The sequence below is a fragment of the Loxodonta africana genome, chromosome 7, assembly GCF_030014295.1.
Source record: "Loxodonta africana isolate mLoxAfr1 chromosome 7, mLoxAfr1.hap2, whole genome shotgun sequence".
NCBI lineage: Eukaryota > Metazoa > Chordata > Mammalia > Proboscidea > Elephantidae > Loxodonta > Loxodonta africana.
Genome location: NC_087348.1, coordinates 3,793,324 through 3,817,516, shown reverse-complemented (window position 1 = coordinate 3,817,516; position 24,193 = coordinate 3,793,324). Strand labels below are relative to the sequence as shown.

At 51.5% G+C, this 24,193-nt stretch overlaps 1 protein-coding gene across 4 annotated transcripts; it reads right to left on the bottom strand.

The window, feature by feature from the left end:
• Positions 1-427: 427 nt before the first annotated feature.
• DHCR7 (7-dehydrocholesterol reductase) lies at positions 428-20,271 on the bottom strand. Of its 4 annotated transcripts, XM_010601920.3 has the most exons (10): positions 20,182-20,240; positions 19,319-19,408; positions 17,973-18,094; positions 14,910-15,013; positions 13,524-13,746; positions 10,558-10,648; positions 9,218-9,431; positions 4,274-4,478; positions 2,512-2,643; positions 428-1,805 (listed from the first exon to the last, which is right to left on the bottom strand). In XM_010601920.3, exons 4-10 carry the CDS (start codon positions 15,005-15,007, stop codon positions 1,341-1,343), a joined length of 1,428 nt encoding a protein of 475 aa, XP_010600222.2. In that variant the 5' UTR covers positions 15,008-15,013; positions 17,973-18,094; positions 19,319-19,408; positions 20,182-20,240; the 3' UTR covers positions 428-1,340. The 4 variants fall into 4 exon arrangements, with proteins under 4 accessions (XP_010600222.2, XP_003422624.2, XP_064143679.1 ...); XM_003422576.4 differs by lacking the exon at positions 19,319-19,408 and having other exon boundaries at positions 20,182-20,271; XM_064287609.1 differs by lacking the exon at positions 20,182-20,240 and having other exon boundaries at positions 19,319-19,858.
• Between the last annotated feature and the right edge of the window lie 3,922 nt (positions 20,272-24,193).

The following is a 24,193-nucleotide window of genomic DNA, read 5'->3' as shown; positions in this document are numbered from 1 at the left end:
GTGGCCTGCATGTTGCTGTGGTGCTGAAAGCTAACCCACTGATACCTCAAACACCAGCAGGATCACCCGTGTGGACAGGTTTCAGTGGAGCTTCCAGACTGAGACCAGATTAGGAAGGAAGGCCTGGTGTCCTACTGCTGAAAATTAGCCAATGAAAACCCTGTGGATCACAACAGAGCACCGGCCAACTCGCTTGCGTTGGGCACGTCATCAGGAGGGATCATTACTGGAGGAGGCCATCATGTTTGGAGAAGTGGAGGGCCAGTGAGGGTGAGTGGGACCCTTGGTGAGATGGGCTGGAACAGTGGCCACAGCAATGGACTTGAACATGCCAGTGACGGTGAGGATGACACAGGACAGGCAACCGTTCATCCATCCATCCACCTACCTATCATTCAGGTCCAATCAGGAGACAGAAACCACACAGTAATTCAAAAGAAAAAAATTTAATTAAAGAATTATTACTGCTAATGGGGGGTTAACTTATAAAGAACACCCTAGATCTGAAGAACAGCACCCCAGGAAGGAAGACTGTTGAGAAGGTAGCCCTTCCCCTGAGCCTCACTGGAGAAGGCACGGTCGAGGCCCAGTGTATGAAGTTTGCTGGATGGCCTGCAGGAAACCCAACGACAGTGAGGCCAGGGGGTGCAGTGTCTGTACCGTGAGGCCACAGTGAGGTGGTTGCTGTGAGCTAATGAGGGTGGGCACACTCAGGGCAGACTGCCACTGACACCCTGCCCTGCACCGCTGAAAGGTGAACAGCGGGAACACGGAGGAAACCAAATGGAAGCCCCGGAACTGGGAGGAGAGGCCTCGTCCTCGTGCAGTGTCCCTCAGTGCCCTCTAGTGGCAAGTTTAACATGGTGCACACTGCAAAGGAGAAACACCTACAGGGTCGGGCCCACTGAGGCAAAGCAGGCAAGAAGGGCAGATTTGGAGCTGAGAGACAAGAAATGGATAACTAGCAGGCCTCATCTCTCACTTCCACTTCACTTAGCAAGGGAAAGTACAGCCCTAACAGCAGGGAGCTGGAAGACTTCTCATCTTGTAACAGTTTGTCTGGGCAGTGCGGCGGCTCGGGCCTCCAATACAAAGAAAAGCTGTCACCAAATGGCTATTAGAGGTGACCAGGTCATCCTCCTGCCCTCTGGACTGTGAATACTGAAAATCAGTCCCTCCTGGCGAGAGGGCATCTGTGTAACACTCAGAAGTCCCTTGAGGACAAGGGGGAAGGAAAGCTGCTAATATTTATTGGAAACCCACCACCTACCAAACACTGGGCTCTCGACCCAGCTCCAAATGTTCTCAACAGTGGCTCCGACAGCTCCTTCCTGAGCCCTTTAGAAGACTCCGGGCAGCAGGCGGTAAGGCACAGCGGCCGTGTAGCGCTCCCAGTCGCGGCCATACTTGTTAGCACAGCGGTGTTCATCCCGCAGGCAGCGGTGGGTCAGCAGGATGGTCATATAGATGACGTAGAAGTAGGGCAGCAGGTGGCCGCCACCGCATGCCAGGCAGTAGGCCAGGCTGCCCATCAGGTCGCCCGTGTAGTTCAAGTGGCGAGCCACGCCCCAGAAGCCGGACACTAGCAGCTTGCTGTGGTGCTTCTGCCCGTCGGCCGACATGTAGGAACACTCGATGACCCTGGGCTTCTGGCCCCAGATCAGGCAGCGCCCATCCGTGCGGCGGAACAGGTCTTTCTGGTGGTTGGCCATCCGGAAGACGTAGTAGCCCAGCAGGCCCAGCAGCAGGACGCCCACAGCGTGTGGGGTGGAGAGCTGAACCGGGTGGTAGACCAGGTACAGGCCCTGGGGGGCGAGAAGGGGGTCATGCGATGCACACAGGCCTGGGGGGCGAGAGGGACGGGTCACGCGATGCGCACAGGCCTGGGGGGCGAGAGGGACGGGTCACGCGATGCGCACAGGCCTGGGGGGCGAGAGGGACGGGTCACGCGATGCGCACAGGCCTGGGGGGCCAGAGGGACGGGTCACGCGATGCGCACAGGCCTGGGGGGCGAGAGGGACGGGTCACGCGATGCGCACAGGCCTGGGGGGCGAGAGGGACGGGTCACGCGATGCACACAGGCCTGGGTTCAAATCCTGCCCTGCCCTCCTAGCTCCTACCCAAGTGTCATGCCCTAGTTTCCCCATCTGTAAATGAAAGTGCCCACCTCAGATGGTGGCTGTGGGGAACAAATGAGTAAACGTACAAATGTGTGTGTGCATGTTACACCCATGTGATGGCCTGAATTGCGTCCCCTAAAAGACAGGGGCTAACAACTGGGGAATGGAGGGTGAGAATGGTGTACACCCAGAGCATGTGAGCAGTGTCACTGAATCATACATGGAGCAATGGCTGAATTGGTGGACAGTCTCAACAACAAATATAAAATAAATTATTTTTTTAAAAAAGGGTGCTGGTCAGGGCTCCAGCTCTCAGAGCAGCCTGGGCGTGCTCCTGGACCAGGCGACCTGTGCCCTGAGCTCCCGCCCACCCACCTGCCCCCAGCCTCACCTGCAGCGTGTAAAGGTACGGCAGCCAAACGCAGTCCCCCCAGCCCAGGTACCATCCAAAGTGGTCGTGGCAGATGTCAATGGTCTTCAGGTACCAAGTTTCATTCCAGAAGAAGTCCAGCACGTAGATGGCCTGCAAGGCAGGGCAGCCGTTGGCCACCACCTTCCCCCCGGGGCACGGCTGGAAGGCCTTGGGAGAACCGCGCTCTTGCAGGTACACGGGTCACCTGGATGGTGGCTGCTCTATCCTTCCCCCCTGCTGGGGACTTGGGGAGGGTGCCTTTGCACGAGGACTGGGGGGCCCACAAATGGTTACCAGAAAGGGTACCCATGATTCCCCCAGGAAGTGGAGCAGAAAGAAGCTGCTCTGGTGAAGGGCTTGGGGACCGTCCACAGAGCAGGGGGCAACCACATTACCGTCCACGTCAGCAGGTCGCCTGACATTTTTCCCACCAACTGCCCCTGTGGCCCAGTGACCCGCAGTGACCTGTGACCCCGCAAGGTGGGGCAGGTCGATGTCCACTGCACAGATGGACAAGGGGTGACAACGACACCCCCTCGAGGGGGGCCCCTGAGACCCGGGGGTCCAACTGGGAAAACCCCTTCGAGGCCTTAAGTGGTGAGTAGGACAGAATTGAGCGGGGTCATTCCAGAATGGGCAGACCGCGATGCTTGTGATGCTACGAGGCTCTCCACGACAGAGAGAAAGAGAGAGAGAGAGAGACCCACGGTGGAAGGAGTCGGAGAAACGCTGCGAGTAACCTTTCTTTCTGGAGAGCTGCAAGCATCTATTCATATGTTAAAGACCCTGAGGAGCCTGACAACAAGGAAGTCCCTTTAACAAGCCCCAAACCAGTCGTCTTCAAGCTGACCCTGACTCATGGCAACCCCACAGGCACCAGAGTAGAACTGGGCTCCATGGGATTTTCAACGGCTGATTTTCGGAAGTAGATCACCAGGCTTTTCTTCCTAGTCTGTCCTAGTCCGGAAGCTCTGCTGACACTTGTTTGGCACCATGGCAGCATGCAAGCCCTCCACCGACAGACGGGTGGTGGTGGTTATGCGTGAGACGTGTTGGCTGGGAATCAAACCTGGGTCTTGGCTGGGAATCAAACCTGGGTCTCCCCCACAGAAGGCGAGAATTCATGTGGCCCCTATGTTCCAAACTCAACACATTTCTGTTCCCCAGACTTGCCAACCTCTCCTGCCACAGGACTTTGCACAGGCCACTCCTCCACCTGGAATGCTCCCTTCCCTCCCCTCTCTTCCTGGTTAACTATTACTCACCCTAGATCCTGCCAAGGGCAATCCCCAAGGGAAAACTTCCTGGACCCGGCTGGCTGGGCTGCATCTGCCTGGTCCCACCTGGGGGCCAGCACCACACCTGCAGTGGGGTTTTTCACCATGTGCTCGTAGCCTGCTCCCCAAAGATATGTATGTGGGGGGTGGGTTCTCTTAAAAGTGGTGGACCAGAGTGTATGAGGAGTTCCCGAGTAGTGGAAAGGGTTAAGTGCTAGGCGGCTAATAGAAAGGCTGGAGGTTTGAGTCCACCCAGAGGTGCCTCAGAAGAAAGGCCTGGCAATCAGCGTTTGAAAGGCCACAGCCATTAAAAACCCTACGGAGCAGTTCGACTCTGTGCACACGGGGTCGCTATGAGTTGGAATCCGCCTGACAGCAACCGGCAGGGTCACCTGAAAACCATCTGCCCAGCGCCCTGCGAATGAGGGTCTGCACCCCGTCCCCGCCAGTCGCAGCCAGGTCACCTGCAGGATGTTGACCAAGATCATGGAGTTGGTCACCCGGCCGTACAGCTCCTGCTGCTTGGCTGCAAAGGACAGGTTGATGAGGGTCCAGGCAACAATCCCAGGGCGTCCATTGAAGAACAGCTTGAAGTCAAACCACTTGCCGATTCGGGGATTAAACTCAATACCCATCATGTAGTTGTAAAAGACATTGCCTGTGAATTTGCTGAAAAAGTTAAAAAAAAAAAAAAAAGATGCATTTAGTCAACGAGCCTTCCAACCACCTGAAGACTGAACAAGGAAAAAGGAGATGGAAGAACCGATGTGTTCCAACTGTGGGGTCGGGAAGACCGCCGAAGGTACCGTGGGCTGCCAGAAGAGCGCCCAAGCCGGTTCTGGGGGACGTACAGCCCGAGCGCCACTTAGGAGGGAGGGTGGCGAGACTTCATCTCCTTGTCTTTGGACACATCATCAGGAAAGACCAATTGCTAGAAAAGGACATCCTGTTTGGTAGAGGGTCATCGAAACCGAGGGAGACCCTCAGCAAGACAGACTGACACAACGGCGACAACGGTGGACTCAAACATAGCAACAATCACGGACAGAGCACAGAACTGGGCCCCGTCTTCTCACGGTACACAACATCACCGTGCGTCAGAGCCGACTCGCACGGTACACAACATCACCGTGCATCAGAGCCGACTCGCACGGTACACAACATCACCGTGCGTCAGAGCCGACTCGCACGGTACACAACATCACCGTGCGTCAGAGCCGACTCGCACGGTACACAACATCACCGTGCGTCAGAGCCGACTCGCACGGTACACAACATCACCGTGCGTCAGAGCCGACTCGCACGGTACACAACATCACCGTGCGTCAGAGCCGACTCGCACGGCACACAACATCACAGTGCGTCAGAGCCGACTCGCACGGCACACAACATCACCGTGCGTCAGAGCCGACTCGCACGGCACACAACATCACAGTGCGTCAGAGCCGACTCGCACGGCACACAACATCACAGTGCGTCAGAGCCGACTCGCACGGCACACAACATCACAGTGCGTCAGAGCCGACTCGCACGGTACACAACATCACAGTGCGTCAGAGCCGACTCGCACGGTACACAACATCACAGTGCGTCAGAGCCGACTCGCACGGTACACAACATCACAGTGCGTCAGAGCCGACTCGAAGCACCTAGCACCGACAGTCATCAGCACCTCCCACGCCACGTGGCCTGGCTTGCCTTTGTGGACGGTGCTCAGCATGAACTGGGGCCTCCGTGTCTGTGATGGACGACCGGAGCAAAGGGCCAGGAGCAGCGGGGTCAGCTTGGCCCTTGCTTGTCCCCCTGTGCCCTTGCTGACTTCCACCCTAGAAGCATTTGGAGCACACCACAGACAGTGGAGAAACAGGTACTTTCAAGGAAGGTGAAGGGACAGAACCTGTGCTGAGAGCCTCTTGGAGCTGGCACCCAGGTCTCTCCTCAGCCTCTTGAGTTCCCTGGGGCATGGCAGAGGTGGGTTGCAGAGGTGGTCCGACAGAATGAAGATTTCATTTCCCAGCCAAGCCTATATTTTAGAGCAGATTCCCAGGGCATCGGGCCTCCCATGAGCAAATAGAAGGATAAATTGTACCAAAGTGACACAGTGACAGAAAACGCCCTGCTCCAAACCAGGGGCCAGTTCCAGGCCCCACAGCATCCGCTGGCTGGACAAGCAACCTAACCATTTGTTGCATCTTATGGATTGAATTGTGTTCCCCCAAAATACGTGTTGAAAATCCTAACCTCTATGCCTGGGGTGAAATACGGATTGAATAGGTATGGTGAAAGGATACAACCCTGACGCACGCCTTTCCTGACTGTAAACCACACAGCGTCCCCTTGTTCTCTCCAAACAACTGCCTCTTGATCCATGTACAGGTTCCCCATGAGCACAATGAAGTGTTCCAGCATTCCCATTCTTCGCAGTGTCATCCACAACTTGTTATGGTCCACACAGTAAAATGCCTTTGTGTAATCACTAAAGCACAGGTAAACATCCTTCCGGTATGCTCTGCTCTCAGCCAGGATCCATCTGACATCAGCAATGATATCCTTGGTTCCACGTCCTCCTCTACTGGACTGTATGAAGGAGAACGGGGCATCAGGATTGGAGGAAGACTCATTAACAACCTGTGATATGCCGATGACACAACCTTGCTTGCTGAAAGTGAAGAGGACTTTAAGCACTTACTGATGAAGATAAAAGACCACAGCCTTCAGTATGGATTACACCTCAACATAAAGAAAACAAAAATCCTCACGAATGGACCAATAAGCAACGTCATGATAAACGGAGAAAAGATTGAAGTTGTCGAGGATTTCATTTTACTTGGATCCGCAATCAACAGCCATGGAAGCAGCAGTCGAGAAATCAAAAGACGCATTGCATTGGGTAAATCTGCTGCAAAGGACCTCTTTAAAGTGTTGAAGAGCAAAGATGTCACCTTGAAGACTAAGGTGCCCCTGACCCAAGCCATGGTATTTTCAATTGCATCATATGCATGTGAAAGCTGGACAATGAATAAGGAAGACCGAAGAAGAGTTGACGCCTTTGAATCGTGGTGTTGGCGAAGGATATTGAATATACCACGGACTGCCAGAAGAACGAACAAATCTGTCTTAGAAGTACGACCAGAATGCTCCTTAGAGGCAAGGATGGTGAGACTGCGTCTTACATACCTTGGACACGTTGTCAGGAGGGATCGGTCCCTGGAGAAGGACATCATGCTTGGCAGAGTACAGGGTCAGAGGAAAAGAGGAAGACCCTCAACGAGGTGGACTGACACAGTGGCTGCAACAATGGGCTCAAGCATAACAAGGATTGTAAGGATGGCTCAGGACCGGGCGGTGTTTTGTTCTGTTGTGCATAGGTCACTATGAGTCGGAACTGACTGGAGGACACCTAACAACAATCGACAACAACATGCCTGGGGTTGTAATCTCATTTGGAAATAGGTTGTCTTTGCTGTGTTAATCAGGCAGGATTAGTATAAGGTGTACTTTGAGATATAAAAAGATTAACTAAACAAACGAGCAGAGAGAGAGATGGGATATGATGCCAAAACAAATGGAGATAACCAAGGAACCAGGAAGCAGAAGGTGAAGAGACAAGGACCTTCCTCCCGGGGCTGACAGACCGAAAGCCTTCCCTGGGCCCACACCCTGAATTCAGACCTCTAGCCTAAACTGTGAGAAAATAAATTTCTGTTTGTTACAGCCCCCTACTTGTATCTCTGTTACAGCAGCACTGGAGAACTAAGACAGCCCCTGACCCCACAGCCCCCAGGGTGCCTACAGAATCGGCTGAGATAACCCACACAGTGGCCTTTATCAGGTGTGACTTGCTATAAACACACAAGAATACCTGTGTTAATCAGAAAAATATATTTTCCTGTTACATTCTCTCAGGATAAAGGAGACAGAAGCAAAATACGCAAAGTCTACGAGAGTTGTGATTATACAAGAAAAAAAAAAAACCCCAATCCACTTTCCCTCAGGCGGACTCCAACTCATGGCACCTCCACCTGTGTCAGCGCAGAACTGGGCTCCACGCTGTTTCCAGCGGCTGATTTTCCGAAGCAGAACGCCAGGCCTTTACTCTGAGGTGCCTCTGGCGGACTGGAACCTCCAACCTTTCGGTTAGCAGCCAAGTGCTTAGCCGCCTGCACCACCCAGGGCCTCCTGATGTGATTATAAAGTAGTGGGAACGAGGCCATGAGCCACAGAAGAAGGCTGGCTTCATCGTTCTATCATTCCACAAGCTACAAAAAACTACCAGCCAGAGACATCTTCAAAGTCCTAGGGGTATAAGTTAAAGAAAACAAGCTTTGGCTTTTTGGGGTCTCCAGGCTAAAATGGAAACACCCCAAGAACAAGACTCTTGTTCTACAACATTCCACAGAAGGAGCCCAATAACACCTGATGAAGAATAGACGGGTGGGTGGTTGGCTGACCACTGTCCAGCCCAAGGCTTGCATGAGAATGACCCAACCAGCAAGTTCTCCCTGGGAAGTTGCTACATTAAAATTGCTGAGATAACAAGACTGCTCCCTAAAATTATTTTGGACCATACTAGAAGTTCAGCAGAGGCCATGGGCTACCTTTGCCTCAGTCAGAATCTGTCTTTCCAGTTTTCATGCCTTATGACAGGCCTACAGGAAAGGACTCGGTCACCAAAGATGGACATGGCCATGTTCATCTGAGATTTCCGCAGGCAGGAGAAGCCACCCAGCCATGAGAAAGGATGTTCTCCAATTCGATCAAAGATCCTATAGAAGAATCCTGATGAAAAGGGGGAAACCGTGGAACAGAACTTCAAAATCTCATGGAACCCAGACTCTCTGGGGTCACTGAGGCTGGATGAACTCCTGAAACTATTGCTCTGAGAAAATCTGCAAACCTAAAACCAAAACTACCCCCTGAAGTCACCTTTAAACCAAACAATAATTTAGCTTAATTAGAACAGCATGTTTGCCTTGAGCACTGTGCACTTTTAAGGAATTATCTATATGAGATCAAATCGACAACAGCAGCTCAAAAGGTTAGATGAGAAGTTTAGGGGGTTAGTGAGTTTGTGCTAAAGATGGTGGAACAACTTGGAAAAGGTTATCCAGAAGGTGGTACAACTTGAAGAATACGACCAACGTCGCTGAATTGTACAGATAAAAATGGTTGAATTGATGTATTTTTGCTGTATGTATCTTCACAAAAAGAAGAAAAGAAAAAGAAAAACAAAGGATGTCCCCCAGGATTCAAAAGGTTGTTTCATTAACCTGCTGATGGATTCTTGGCTGTAATCTTTACAGGCTGCAACCTGGAAGGACTCTTGACCCCAAGGCAACAGAAAAGCAATCGGGGCAACATCAGCTCTTCATTCTAGCCTTGACCGGCTAGGCTAGTAAGGAACCTACCAGTCTTTGGCATTGGTGGGGAACAGGTAGCCCTTGATCATAGCGAATGTGGAGACGGCATAGCCGAGAACGTTTGTGCACCACAGCAGTGGGATCCAGTTGTCGAAGATGATGGTTGGCGAGAACCAGAACAGGAGGTGGGCGTTGGCAAACCAGAGGAGGTGTGTGATGAGCCAGGCCTGCAGGCCGTTGATCTCATACTTGTTGACAGCACCTGCGAAGAGAAGAGGCAAACGTCAGCAAGGTCTCCGGCCGGCATGAGGTCGATGGCCCGAAGGTGCCCGCTTTGGCTCAGATCTGACTTGCCTCCTGGCCTCTCTGGACACCCCCTGACCCCCTCCCTAAAGACACCGCTCAGCTTTGCTGAAATCCTAGTCCCCAAAGTCACAGTGAGGGTTTCTGGGAGGTGCAAATGGTTTGCACTTGGCTACAAACTGAAAGTTGGTGGTTTGAACCTGCCCCGTGGTACTGTGGAAGAAAGGCCTGGCAATCTACTTCCAGAAAGATTATAACCAAGAAAACCCTATGGGGAAGTTCTACTCTGAAACACATGGGACCACGAGTTAGAATTGACTTGATGGCGACAGGTTTTGTTTTTTGGGGTTTAGTCACAATGGTCGGGGTGGGTGGCATGTCACACTGTTGGTTGAGAAACTAACTGTTCCTGGGGGCCAAGTCCTGGGCGGGGGTGTGGGGGTTAACCGGCAGGGAAAGGAGGTGGAACCTCCCCCTTCTCTGGGCCACCATCTGCAGATGGTTAGAGCCGTCAAGGCCGGGTGGAACAAGGATCCCCTCTAGGCTGCCACGCTCCTTGTAACTGTCGGGGGACCCTGCCCTTCCCTAGCGGGTAGCTGGCGACAGACAGAGACTGAAAGGAATTCAAATCCTCACCCCAGTGCCCTGCCATAGGTCGGGTTCCCTGCAGGTTGTCCTAAAGGAGGGGAATGAATGACAAAGCAGCCAGTCTCCCGAAGAAGGGCCTGCCCCGTGGGAACACCAGGCTCCGTTAGCCCAATGACGGCAACCAGCTATGGGGCTCGAGGAGGGCTGGGGTGCCACCCCGCTCCTTCTCTACTGAAGAAAGCCATTTTCAGCCTTGTGCCTGGGACAGTCCCTGGCTGCCAAGCAAAATGAAGCTTTATTCTTCCAGTGCACAGCTTCGGGATGAAAAAGGGCCAGGGAGAGGGCAGGTGCCGTGGACTGAAACGCCAGGCACAGCCGGCCCTGGCTGCCACAGTAGGGGTGGGCACTCAGCAGCCCTGGAGAAGGGAAGTCGGCATGGGGGGGGAGGCTGGGTGTGGGCAGAAAGAAGTACAGACACGGCCCCAAGAAAAGGTTACCTGCAGGAGTCACAGCCCCCTCCTGTACTCCCCCGACGTAGCCCGGCAGAAATTTATGGCAGAAGTCAGGAAGCAGTGAGTACAAAACCACCTGAAACACGGGAAGAGATCAAGCCACGTCACACAGAGCCAAGGGAGGACAGCCTGAGTTTCAACAGAGCCTTGCTTTCATCGACTGAGACGACAAACTCCCCAGAAGGCACTGTGCTGATGCAGGAGATTACGCTGACGGTGGTATGCTTGTTGTCAGCTGCTGCCAAGTCAGCCCCCGACTCACGGCGACCCCAACTAAATGTATACAACAGAACAAAACGCTGCCTGGTCCTGCATCATCCCCAGACCGCTGTGATCCACGGGGTTTTCATAGCTTTCAGAAGTAGATTTCCAGGCCTTTCTTCCTAGCCCATCCTAGCCTGGAAGCTCCACCAAAACCTGGTCCGCATCCTAGCAACACACAAGCCTCCACTGACAGACAGGTGGTGGCCGTGCTGGAGGTGAGGCGGCTGGGAATTGAACTCAGGTCTCCCGCGTGGAAGGCGAGCACTCGCGGGGATTTTATTCCAGAGGACTTTATAGCTTCTGGGAGTTCTGACTGCAGGTTCTCTTCCCCTTCCTAAAGGGGCTCCTGAAAGGGAAACTTGTTTTTAAACTAAAGCACCAACATTCTCCCCACGTGACTCACTTGCGCCCTCACACTCACACACAAGTCCTTGCCAGTCACTTTTTTTTTGCCAATTTATTGAGATGTTATTCACAGATCATAAAGTTCACCCATTTAAGGGCACAGGTAGTAGGTTTTCAGTATATCCACAAGGCGAATGCAATATCTTCGCTACCTAATTCCAGGACATTGTCGTCACTCCAGAGACAAGGCCCCCCTCCCCCTCCGCCCCGCCCCATCCCCTGGCACCCACTAACCTTCTTTCTGTCTCTATGGCTTTGCTTGCTCTGGACATTTCATACAGATGGAATCACACAACATGCGGCCTTTTGTGTCTGCCTCCTTTGAGTCAGCGTAGTGTTTTCAAGGTTCATCCCTCCTCGTTAGGGCTGAGTGATATTCCACTGTAGGGATGGACCCCATTTTGTTTATCCATTCCCAGCTGATGGACATTCGGGTTGCGTCCACCTTTTGGCAGTTACGAATAATGCTGCCTCAGTCACTTTTTATAGGGGCCCTGGTGACTCCACAGTAAAGTGCTCGGCTGCTAACTGAAAGGCTGGCAGTTCGAACCCACCTAGAAAACCCTATGGGGCAGTTCTACTCTGTCCCATGGGGTCGCTATAAGTCAAAATTGACTTGATGACACCCAACAACAATATGTTTCTTTGGGAGTCCCTGGTGGCGAAACAGTTAACACAGTCGGGTGCTAACTGAAAGGCTGGAGGTTTGAGTCCTCACAGAGATGTCTCAAAAGGCCTGGCAATCTACTTCCAAAAAATCAGCCACTGAAAAACTAACAATCCCTTTTCATGTAGTGAGACTAAGAGATCTGGGGCAAGTCTGAACCCATTAACTTGGACTGACCCTGGGGAGCAATAGCTAAGGTCCAAGCCCTCCTCCGTGGAGGAAATCATGGTCTGCCTTTGCCCAGCACTGTTTCCCTGGAAACGTCCTGGGTTTAGACAATGAGGAACGTTGCTGTGTGAAAACAGCCCATCCCCGGGGAACCTGGAGGCCAGTGGGTGGCCATGGCAGACCAGAGATGCCCTTGGCCAGGGCTGTGTGATGTCCTGTTAGGAAACACAGGCCTTGGCTTTGCTGCGTGGCATCTCTTGTGACCATGAGTGTCCCCTCGGGGCTGGGGGCTCTTCCCCTTTAGCCATCGCAAGACAAGGTTCCTGTTAAGTATAAGGCTTCCCCGTGCCGCCCCCTGCCCTCCCAGGTACTCCTGTCCTTAGTCCTCGGCACGTCCCCTACAGGGCTGCTGAGAATCCCACTGGAGATGTGTCCACAATGCGCACTGATCGGTGGTGTTTCTCACCCTGTATCTGTTGACTAAGCTGAGTATGTCCAGTTTGGCCATCAGGCCCCCGGATCTCAAGGGTCCCTCTGAGTCAGGGTCCCACTTCTCAGACAAATGGCAAGGACCTTGGTGGCGCAGTGGTTAAGAGCTCAGTGTTAACCAAATGTCGGCAGTTTGAATCCATCAGCCGCTCCTTGGAAGCCCTACAGGGCAGTTCTCCTCTATCCTAGAGAGTTACTGTGAGTCAGTATTGACTCCACGGCAATGGGTTTTTTTTGTTTTATCCAAACAGGAAGGAGCCCTGGTGGCGCAATGGTTAAGTGCTTGGCTGCTAACCAAAAGGTCAGTGGTTCCAGCCCGCCCAGCAGCTCCACATGAGGAAAGACCTGGCAATCTGCTCCCGTGAAGATCATGGCCTAGGAAACCCTATCGGGCACACGGGGTCACTATGAGTCAGAATCGACTCGATGGCTGTGATGGTTAAGATTGTGTGTCAACTTGGCCGGCCCATGATTCTCAGTGTTTACATGTAATCCCTCCCATGATGGGATCTACTGTGAGTAGCCAATCAGTTCAAAGGGAGTTTCCTTGGGTGTGTGGCCTGCATCTGAATATAAGTGGACGTTCTGGCTTTTGCCTGCTCTGGGTCCTGCAGCTGCCTCCTGTTCATCTGCCCTCCGGTTCCTGGGACTTCAGCTAGCAGCTTACCTGCTGACCTTGGGATTCATCAATCTTCTCAGCCTGTGAGCAAAAGCCCTGCTCTCCGACCTGCCAACCTTGGGTTTGCCAGCCCCTGGGGTTACTGGACTTAGGACGTTCCAGCCTCTACAGTCATGTAAGCGCTTTCCTTGATATAAATCTCTACATATATTTATACACTTTACTGGTTTTACTTATCTACAGAACCCAGCCTAAGACACTGGCACATAACAACAACCCCAGAAGGAGGGGACCTGTCACATGCAATGTGCCCCAACCGTGGTGGCAGGAAGGGCTCACCTGGAATGTAACCCACACGGCGTAGAGCTGGGCTGCCTTCTTTGTCACTGGTGGGGTCTTGGCCCAGATGTCCGAGAGGTGAGCACGCCCGGTGACAATGTCCACCACGGGGGCCATGAGGGAGCAGCTGTACTGGTCGCACGCCATGATGAAGTAGTACACGATGAACGGGGCAAACAGCAGTAGGAAGATGACACTCCCTAAGGAAAACCAGTCCACCTCCCTAGGAGGCAGGACAGCCGGTGGTCACGCAGTGCCCATCCATCCCTCTGACCTCACGCAAGGTGCTGAGATGCCCTCACACACAGAATGGTTTGCTCCCATGTATGGGCCCCATTGTTCAAACCAGCTGTCAGCTGTTGGTGCAAAGCCCTCCCTTCTGCCTGGAGAAGCCACACAACATGTGTGCTCTATCATGATCAATCAGGACTTAGTACACATAAAAATTTTTGGCGTGTTTGAGTGTTCAGAAAAATTATTGATATGTATGTGGCAGCTCGGAAACCCTGGAGGCGTAGTGGTTAAGTGCTACGGCTGCTAACCAAAGGGTCGGCAGTTAAAATCTGCCAGGCGCTCCTTGGAAACTCTATGGGGCAGTGGCAGCTCTGCTGGAGCATTCAGAAAAAAAATGACCGACAGATGCATAGAAACCTCAGCAAATGGAATAAGTGAGGCAACTGCTAACTCCAGGAAAAACTAAAAGTCATGCAAGGGGAAAACGAAATCATAGTACATTATTTAGCTCACGGAAAGCTCAGCGTCCAGAATATGAATGGAGGAAGCCCTTTCCCAACCATCATGGCCAGGGGCTTCCCCTGTTCTGGGCCACAGAGCACACGCATCCATAACCAAGTTCCCACTGCCCTATGGCAAAATGAGAACTATGACAGCAGTATCTAAGGGCAGTGGAAGGACACCAGTTAAAAAAACTCACTGCCACTGATTTTATTCTGACTCATGGCGACCCCATGTGTGTCAAAGTAGAACTATCCTCCATAGGGTTTTCAATGGCTGACTTTTCAGAAGCAGATTACCGGGCCTTTCTTCAAAGGCACCTCTAGGTGAACTTGAACCTCCAACCTTTCAGTTAGCAGCTGAGTGCTTTAATCATGGGAACCACCCAGGGACCCTGAAAGGCACCAGCTATGCCGTATTTTAAGGCCACATCCTTTCTACACTGTTCAGCAATTGCAGTTTTTAAGTTTCTTCTTTTCCTTTTTTAAAATTCTTTACTTTGTAAAATGGGAGCCTGGTAATTTTTTGTTATTCTTGACAATTAAAAAAGAAACTTTTTTTAACTGGTCCATAAAATTCCCAAAGCTGGGAACCGCGTGCTTCAACTGCCCATTTTATTGTATAGTTGGGAAGGCGGGCAAACATCCTTACCAGGCACGACCCCACTGCCCTTGAGACTCAGCTGTGCCATGGGAGACGCTGCTGGGGTTCTTGCTTTTGGGAACGCTGGGCTGGGATTTTGTAGCCATCGGGCCCTGAAGGAAGGAGAGACACTCTATTTAGGTGGGTCCAGTGAAGACCAGACACCCATCCTTGCTGGCAGCCCACAGCCCCAGGCTCCTGCACACCTCTTCTGTAAGCCCAGCCCCTGACGGGCAGAGTCCAGGCAGGAAGATCACTGTACCTTGGAGCCCTGCAGTAACCTCCCACCTGGCCTTCCTCCCCTGCCTTTGCACTTCTTAGCCCACTCTCCAAATGGTGGAACGCCCTACGTACATCATAAACCAGATGGCCGTGGCTCAGAGCCCTCCCACCTCTGTCCCCTCCTATACTCTGCTCTAGGCACACAAGGGTTTTACTGAGCCTTGAATATGGCTAACCTCATTCATCCTGAGCTCCTGGTACCTGCTCCTCGCTCTGCTTGGAGGGCTCTTTGCCTGCGTCCTCATCCTCAAGTAAAATGCCCCCTCCTCAGTGAAACCACCCTGACCAGCTAGTATAGAGTGGCCGCTGCCCAGGTTCTCTGCCACTGTACTCAGCCTGGTGCTTTACTTTCTAGACGACTCTCACTACCACCTGCCATTATCTGTGTGCGTGTCTATGGTCTGCCTTCCCCCATTAGAATGTAAACTCAAGGGCAGAAATTCTGTCCTATTCACCTCTCTACTACGAGTGCCTAAAATAGTGTCTGGCACATAAAAGGCGTTCAATAAATAATTACTCCACAAAAGAGAGAAAACAGAATTTCTCCACGTACCTAAAGCTGCTCTAAAAAAGAAAAAACAAACCAAATCATTCCCGTCGAGTTGATTCTGACTCATAGCGACCCTATAGGACAGAGTAGAACTGCCTCATAGGGTTTCCAGGGCTGCAAATCTTTTAGGAAGCAGACTGCCAACCTTTTGGGTAATGGCCGAGTGCTTAACCGCCATGCCACCAGGACTCGTTTCACGCTGGTTACTCTGTTAACATTTGTAGAACAGCCGTGAACAAAAGAAAACTGTCCCAGAAATGCTGACAGTCCACAGCAGTCCTCTCAGGCCAGAGCCGCCTGGACAGCAGTGAGCACGCCCTTGACAGCCCCCCAGCCGCAACATCTGACGCCCCACTGCCCCACGCAGTACTACTGCTTCTTGCTGAGCAGACACCCCCAGGCTTTAGACCCTGTCTTCACGCACACCCCTTCCCCCACTCCCCAACAAAATCACCAGATTGGTGCCCCTTCTCCTCTGAACCCAAGTTTCAGGGTAACCTCTGTTCATCTCTAGCACCAATTTACACGTTTGTGTAAAAATGGCAGCCAACTTCACGAGGGGAAGGAGAGAGAATCATCACCAGCATCGAAACCCCCCGAGGCTGACGCCCGTGGCGGGGAGGTCAAACACACCCCCGTTCTCCAACCTTTTCACCAGTTCTGACACCAGCCGTCCCATCTCGTGGCACCCTACTTCTCCGCTGGGTGCCATGATTTGTTGCAGTGGCTACCCAGAACTCAGAACATACAGTTGTGGGGTTTATTAGGGGAGTAACAGGTTACCATTCAGGATCAGGAAGGACTCAGGACAGTTCTTCGGTCAGGACAGCTTCTCGGCTGTGCCACAGGCAGGCCTCTCTCTGGCCTTCGGCCCACCACTGCCCTGTTTGGGCAAGTGTCACAAAGCTCTTTAGCTCTGCCAGTAAGTGCCCGGAGGCACCCCACTCCCAGCAGCAAACGTCCTGACCAGAGACGCCCAGCTCTCTCTCTCTGTGGGCCAGGAAGTCCACTGTGCTGTCTTGAGCCGCTCTCCTGGTTCTGCTACTGCTTCTTGCCGTCTCGCGCTATCTCAGTGTTACAGCAACCTCTGTCTCCTGGGTCTAGAGGATTCTCAGCGCAGAGACATGGGTCCAAAGGATGTGCTCTGCTACTCGCTCTTCTTTCTGGCCGGTAGTGAGGGGACCTCTGCGATTGACTCTGTTTTTAAGCCCAGTGGAATGGCAAAACTGACCACTCCCCTACAAGGATCCCATATACCTTATTTGTATGCCCCCCCACCCACCCAGGGGTTCCACGCATCTTATTTGCATTACTAACAGGCTGTCCAATCCCGTTGGTGGGCCACAAACACCTTATCTGCATGTTGTTATTAGGTGCCATCAAGTTGGCTGTGACTCATAGTGACCCTTTGTAGAACAGAACGAAGCATTGCCGGGCTCTGTGCCATCCTCATAATCGTTGCTCCACTGCTATTCATAATGTTTCCACTGGCCAATTTTCTCAAACCAGGTCCTTCTTCCTATCTGTCTGAGTCTGGAAGCTCAGTGGAAACCTGTCCACCATGGGTGACCCTGCTGGTATATCAAATACCCATAACATAGTTTCCAGCATGATAACAACATGCAAGCTACCCCAGCATGACAAACTGACAGAGGAATGACGGATTATTGCAAAATCCCACCCAATCATTGTGTGGGAATCACAAAGGCTATGGCTAGGTGGGCTGTCTTAAGTAATTCACTGCACGGCATTAGCCATACAGAACAGAGAAGCAGAGAGCATCATCTCCCTCCATTGCTCCAAGTCATAGATAAGCATCGTGGAGACAACTCCTGGCACCGACACCAACCTCCGATTATCTTACCTAACACTCTGGTAAAAGACCAGGACTTGCACAACCTCAGAACTAAGTCTGGGAAAGCCAGGCGGAGGATGTACCAAGGGGACAGAGTATTAACACAGAGCCAAATAAGATATTTTCAGCTCACTACAGAGTTCATTCGCCACGAGTCCTCACCTCTTATTCCCCGAACTTTGCCATGAATGAGCAAGTTAAATCCTTGGCAACAGCTGGCTGGGAACAGGGGAGGGTGAGGTGCTCTGGGTGTGTTTTACCTCAGTTGGACAACTCACAGACAGCAGCTGGCATGGACAGCTGGGCACCGGCTGCCTTTTTGTACTTTTCCAGAGCTGGGAAGTCGCCACCAGCGCAGTGATGAGCGCTGCCGAGATGTACTTACCTCTCGTTAGGTGACTTCTCGGCAGAATGGAAGCTTTCCGTCTGGAACTGGCCCCTTGAAATTTCTAGACTCTTATGTCACAAAAGGTCTGCTTGATTCTTCTCAACTCATTGAATGAAGTCCTGGTGGGGTGGAGGGGGGTGGCAGAGGGATGAGGGAGACACTGAGAGGCTGAGTGTCAGGACTGAAGGCAGACAGGACTCAAATGCTATTTATTCAAGGCCCACTCTCAGGACCCAGAGAGGTGCAAGCTCAGCGCTCAGGGGCCCCAAACCAGGTGAGGCCCCACCTGGGGGGAGACAGCCTTATCACAGAGCACCTTGCATACGTTGCTGCTATTCTCAGCTGCCGTGGAGTCGGCCCCTGACTCATTGGGACCCCAAGCAAAGCAGAACAAATGCTGCCTGGTCCTGCCCCATCCCCGTGATGGGTTGCGGATTGGACCATTGGGATTCATGAGGTTTTCACTAGCTGATTTTCAGAAGCCAATTGCCAGGCCTTTCTTCCTAGTCAACCTTAGTCTAGAAGCTCCGTTGAAAGCCGTTCAGCATCATAGCAGCACACAAGCACCCACTGACAGATGGGGGTAGCTGCCCATGAGGCGCATCAGCTGGGAATCAGACCTGAGTCTTCCCCATGGAAGACGAGGATTCTACCACTGAGCCACCAATGCCTCCTACCACAGCCCTTGAGTCATCCCAAGACCCACGCTCAGGGGCAGAACCCTTTCTGTGGGACTCGAAAACCAGGCCAGGCAGCTTGAACGGGATGCCAAAAGTCCATCCACTTTCAGAACAAGATCACCACACCTTTCTTCCAAGGCACCTCTTGGTGGGTTTGAACTGCCCACTTTTCCGTTCGTGGCCTGGTGCTTGGCCATTTGTGCCCCCCAGGAGGCAACCCGGACTTTATATAGATGAACATATTTCATTGGAATATTATTGGACCCGCCGACAGTCAGTTTTGGAAATTTGTTAGTCAAAGGAGTGACAGGGACTGAGAAACATAGAGATGTCCCAAAATGGATTTAAAGATGAAAAAGAATACAAGAACTCAGTGTTGGTACGGGTGTGGGAGGCTGCATTCGTTGTGGGAGGATATATGTGTCCATGAGGCCATGAACACCTACAGGCATGAGAAACCAGGCTGTTGCTGTGGAAATGACTCATATGTCAACAGTGACCCTTGGCTCTGGGGTTTAGGAGGGCTGGGAGGTGACGAGCTGCTCCGGGGCCTCAGTCTCCCCATCTGTAAAACGGGCATGAGGTTGTTCTGAGAATTAAGCCAAAGCATCAAGCACAGGGCCCAACACAGAAGAGGTGCCAGGCAAGTGAGAGAGGACTCACATAGTACTTTTGGGAAAAAACATTTCTTCACTTCCAATTTTCTCTCCTTTCTTTGCCTTTTGTTGGAAACCCCACCAGATCAATTCCTACCTTTAAAAAAACAGACTTTTAAATAAAACTGTACGTTTTCCAGGAGAGAGGTTAAGATATTTTTCACTATTTTGTAACTGGAAAGTAGGAAAAAAAAAAAAAGAGGGCTCACTGGCTTTCTGGAGTTCTGCCCGCACCTGCCTCACCGCGGTATTCAGCCCAATCCTAGAAAAGCCACTCAGCCCCTCCTTCGCCTGCCCCGGCTTCTCCGAGGGGGTTAGCGCCGGCTGCTCCTGGTGCTTCCTCAGAGGAGAAAGCCCAGCCCATTCGTGCGGAGCACCTGAAAAGGAGAGGACCAGCCGGGCCCAGGAAGCCCTCGCCTCTCGGTCACTGCCCCGGAGCTCCCGCCCTCGCACCGGGACAAAGCAGCCCCATCTCGAGGTGGCTCCGCAGGACGCCCCGACACCTCCGGCCCCTCCCCACCTGCGTGCACCTGCTCCTAGCTCACCTGAGTACACATCCCCTTCTCACCTGAGCACCAGGTCCTCAGCTGAGCAGGGCTCCCTCCTACCAGCGCGCACAAGCCCGCTGCTCACCTCAGCACAGCCCCCCCTCACCTGCGCCCACGCGCCCCCGGCTCACCTGCGCGCACGAGAACCTGTTCACCTGGCCACCGGCCCCCTGCTCACCCGCGCGCACAAGCCCCGCCTCACCTGCGCGCACGGGCACCAGCTGACCTAAGGGCCCTCACCTGAGCCCAGCCCCCGCCTCACCTGCGCGCACGGGCACCAGCTGACCTAAGGGCCCTCACCTGAGCCCAGCCCCCGCCTCACCTGCGCGCTCGCTCCGCATGCTGCCAGGCACGTGCGATCCAGCTCAGCCACAGCCTGGCCGAGAGCTGACCCCGCGCGGCCGGCCCCGCCCCCAGCGCAGCCGACGACCAATCGGGGCCGGGGCTCTTCCGGGCCGACGTCCCGGCGCCACGCGATTGGTGCGAGCGCCTAGGCCCACCCCCTGGGCTGAGGACGAGGCCACTGCGCGCACCAATCTGCGGCGGCCACGCGCGAGATTGACGGCGGGGTCGCTCGGGCGCTGGGGAAGCCCCGCCCTCCGGGGGGCAGCAGGGCGGCGGGGTTCCCTGTGCTTGGCCGAGACGTTTCTTTTTCTAAAATAAAGTCAAAAAAAAAAAAAAAGAGTTGAATATACAGGGACAAGGAGCACTCTAAAATCCAAGACCCTTGACGTGACCGAGGCTTCTGACTCCTGTGTAGGCTTGACCCCATTTTGCCCTTGACCCGGTTCCCTTAACTTGACCTTCTCAGGAATGATTTCTGCTTTACAGTCCTCAGGCAACTACCACCTCCCATTTTCTCCGCATTTTATTTCCTTACCAGGGAGAATTTTTTTGTAAACAACTTTATGGAAACACCAATCATGATCCTTTCATCTGTCTTCCTCGTTTGTGGATTTTGCCTTTAAACCCATTGCCGCCCAGTCAATTCCTGCTCAAAACCAACTGCCCCACAGGGTTTCCAAGGAGCAGCTGGGGGATTCAAAGGTCAGACTTGCTGGTTAGCAGCTGAGCTCTTAGCCACTTTGCCACCAGGACTCCTCTGTTTGTTCTTAGGTGCCCTCAAGTTGGTTCTGGCTCGTAGCGACCCTATGTACAAGAGAACAAAACACTGCCCCATCCTTCGCCATGCCCAGAATCTTTGTTATCCTTGAACCTGTCGTTGCAGCCACTGGGTCCCCTTTTTCACCGACCCTGGACTTTACCAAGAATGCTGTCCTTCTCCAGGCACTGATCTCTCCTGACATGTCCAAAGTATGTGAGATGTAGTCTTGCCATCCTTGCTTCTAAGGAATATTCTGGTAGTACTTCTTCCTAGACAGATTTGTTCATACTTTTGGCAGTCCATGGTATATTGAATATTCTTTGCCAACACCACAATTCAAAGGTGTCAATTCTTCTTCGGTCTTCCTTATTCATTGTTCAGCTTTTGCATATGAGGTGATTGAAAACACCAGGGCTTGGGTCAGGTGCGCCTCAGTCTTTGCTTTTTGACACATTAAGGAGGTCCTTTGCAGCAGATTTGCCCGACGCAAGGCGTCGTTTGATTTCTTGACTGCTGCTTCCAGCCACGTTGATTATGGAGCCAAGTAAAACGAAATCCTTGACAACCTCAATCCTTTCTCTGTTTATCGTGATGTTGCTTATTGGTCCAGTTGTGAGGATTTTTGTTTTCTTTTATGTTGAGGTGCAATCCACACTGAAGAATGTGGTCTTTGATCTTCATCAGTAAGTGCTTCAAGTACTCTTCTCTTTCAGCAAGCAAGGTTGTGTCATCTGCATAACGCAGGTTCTCAGTGGGTCTTCCTCCAATCCTGATGCCCTGTTCTTCTTCATATAATCCACCTTCTCGGATTATTTGCTTAGCATACAGATTGAATATGGTGAAAGGATACAACCCTGACACACACCTTTCCTGACCTTAAACCAGGCAGTATCCCCTCGTTCTGTTTGAACGACTGCCTCTTGATTTATGTACAAGTCCCTTATGAGCACAATTAAATGTTCTGGAATTCTCATTCTTCACAATGTTACCCATAATTTGTTATGATCCACACAGTCGAATGCCTTTGCATAGTCAATAAAACACAGGTAAACGTCTTCTGGTATTCTCTGCTTTCAGCCATGATCCATGTGACATCAGCAGTGATATCCCTGGGTCCACGTCCTCTTCTGAATCCGGCCTGAATTTCTGGCAGTTCCCTGTCGATTTATTGCTGCAGTCACTTTTGAATGATCTTCAGCATTTTTTTTTTCAGCGTAATTTTACTTAAGTGTGGTATTAATGATATTGTTTGATAATTTCCACATTCGGTTGGATCACCTTTCTTTGGGATGGGCATAAATATGCATCTCTTCCAGTTGGTTGGCCAGGTAGCTGTCTTCCAAATTCCTTGGCGTAGATGAGTGAGCACTTCCAGTGCTCCATCTGTTTGTTGAAGCATCTCAGCTGGTGTTCTGTCAATTCCTGGAGCCTTGTTTTTGTCTACTGCCATCAGTGCAGCTTGGACCTCTTCCTTCAGTACCATCAGTTCCTGATCTTATGCTACTTTGTGGAATGGTTGAATGTCGACCAGTTCTTTTTGGTACAGTTGTCACACAAATAGCAGATTTGAGCCGCCCGTTGAAAAGCCAATACTGAGACAGGAGGAGGTAAGTAGCAAGAGGGCTTTATTGAACACCGGTGTACAAGAGACAGAGAAGGTTAAATTTCTCTCAAATTCTGTCTAAACCCAGAGGGCTAATTGGAGAGTTTTTATAGGGGAAAGGGCAGGGTTTAGAAGTTTTCAGGAACGTTGGGGTTTTTTTGAGGTAGACAGGATGATAAAGTGATCTATTATCGAAGCCCTGTAAGTCTCTTCATGTCATCTTGGAGTCCTGCAAGTCTCTTCATGCCATCCTGGTTTCTGTCACAAGATGGATCTAAGCTTTGTTCAGTCACCTCGGTTTTGTGTTTTTTTTCCCCCTTGGGAGAGGAACATAGTTTAATTAGCAACTAAAAATTGATTATTTTTGTTTAAAGGAACCGTCGTGGGACAGATTCCAGAGGAAGTAATTATGTTTCAAAGACTAGCTTATATAGTTATACTAATACATTAGAAAATATATTCTCTCTACTTCAATACTAAAACACTAAAGAAAATACGTTTTCTCTACTTCACAGTGACTATATTTTTCCATCTTCTTTTGATGCTTCCTGAGTCATTTAATATTTTCCCTGCAGAATCCTTCAGTATTGCAACTTGAGAGTTAAATTTTTTCTTAGGTTCTTTCTTAAGGTCTTTGTTCTTTGTTTTAAACTGATGCAAATAACTTTTTGTCCTGTCCAACCACCTGTGGCTTACAACCCCCACAGGAAAATCAGAGCCCAGATATCTGATATGTGTATCTTTAGCCTAATAAAGAGAGGTCTGTTTTTTTTTTTGGCAGGTATCTTTTGTCATTATCCTGCAATGAATAACTCCTCTTGAGCATACTTCCAGGCCAAGTAACTACAAAGACAATTGTAACCCTTGTAAGATTCTACATAAGCTCTAATGTAAAATTGCTCTTTGGGACTCCATAGAGGCAGCCTAAGTTGCTGCCGGGTCCCTGGTGATGTACACATCTCCTTAACAAACTTACTTTCTCAAGCTTTCTGACTTGGATTATGTTTCACTGGCTCGACTGCTCCAGGGCACGGACCCTAATCTGGTAACACAAACGTTGTTCAAGGTTACAAACATTGCTTAAGGTTACATACGTAAGCAGAAAAGAAGTAAAGACAGCCAGGGAGAGACACATGCCAAATTTAGGGTAATGTTGGGCAGGGGACAAGGGGATTTGAGCTCTGAGAGGCTCATGGGGTTTCAGCTGTATTTAAGCTGCTGACAGGTACATGGTTTGGACTGTTCTTACAATACTCTATAAAGGTATGTTGGTGCTGTTTGGTCCAGTTGACTACCACTCATAGTGACCCCCTGTGACAGAGCAGAACTCCCCCATAGGGTTTTCTAGGCTATAATCCCCACAAAAGCAGATTGCCAGGCTGTTACCGCAAATTGCGGGTTTGAGCCGCCTGCCGCAAAGCCAATACTGAGACAGGAGGAGATAAGCAGTAAGAAAGCTTTATTGACTACCGGTATTCAAGAGACAGAGGGGGTTAAATTTCTCCCAAAGTCTGTCTGCCCTAAAGGGTTGATGAGAGGGTTTTATATGGGAAAGATCACGGTTACCTAATGTTTTGAGCACATAGTCCACAGATGGTCTTATACATCACAAAACAACTACAAAAA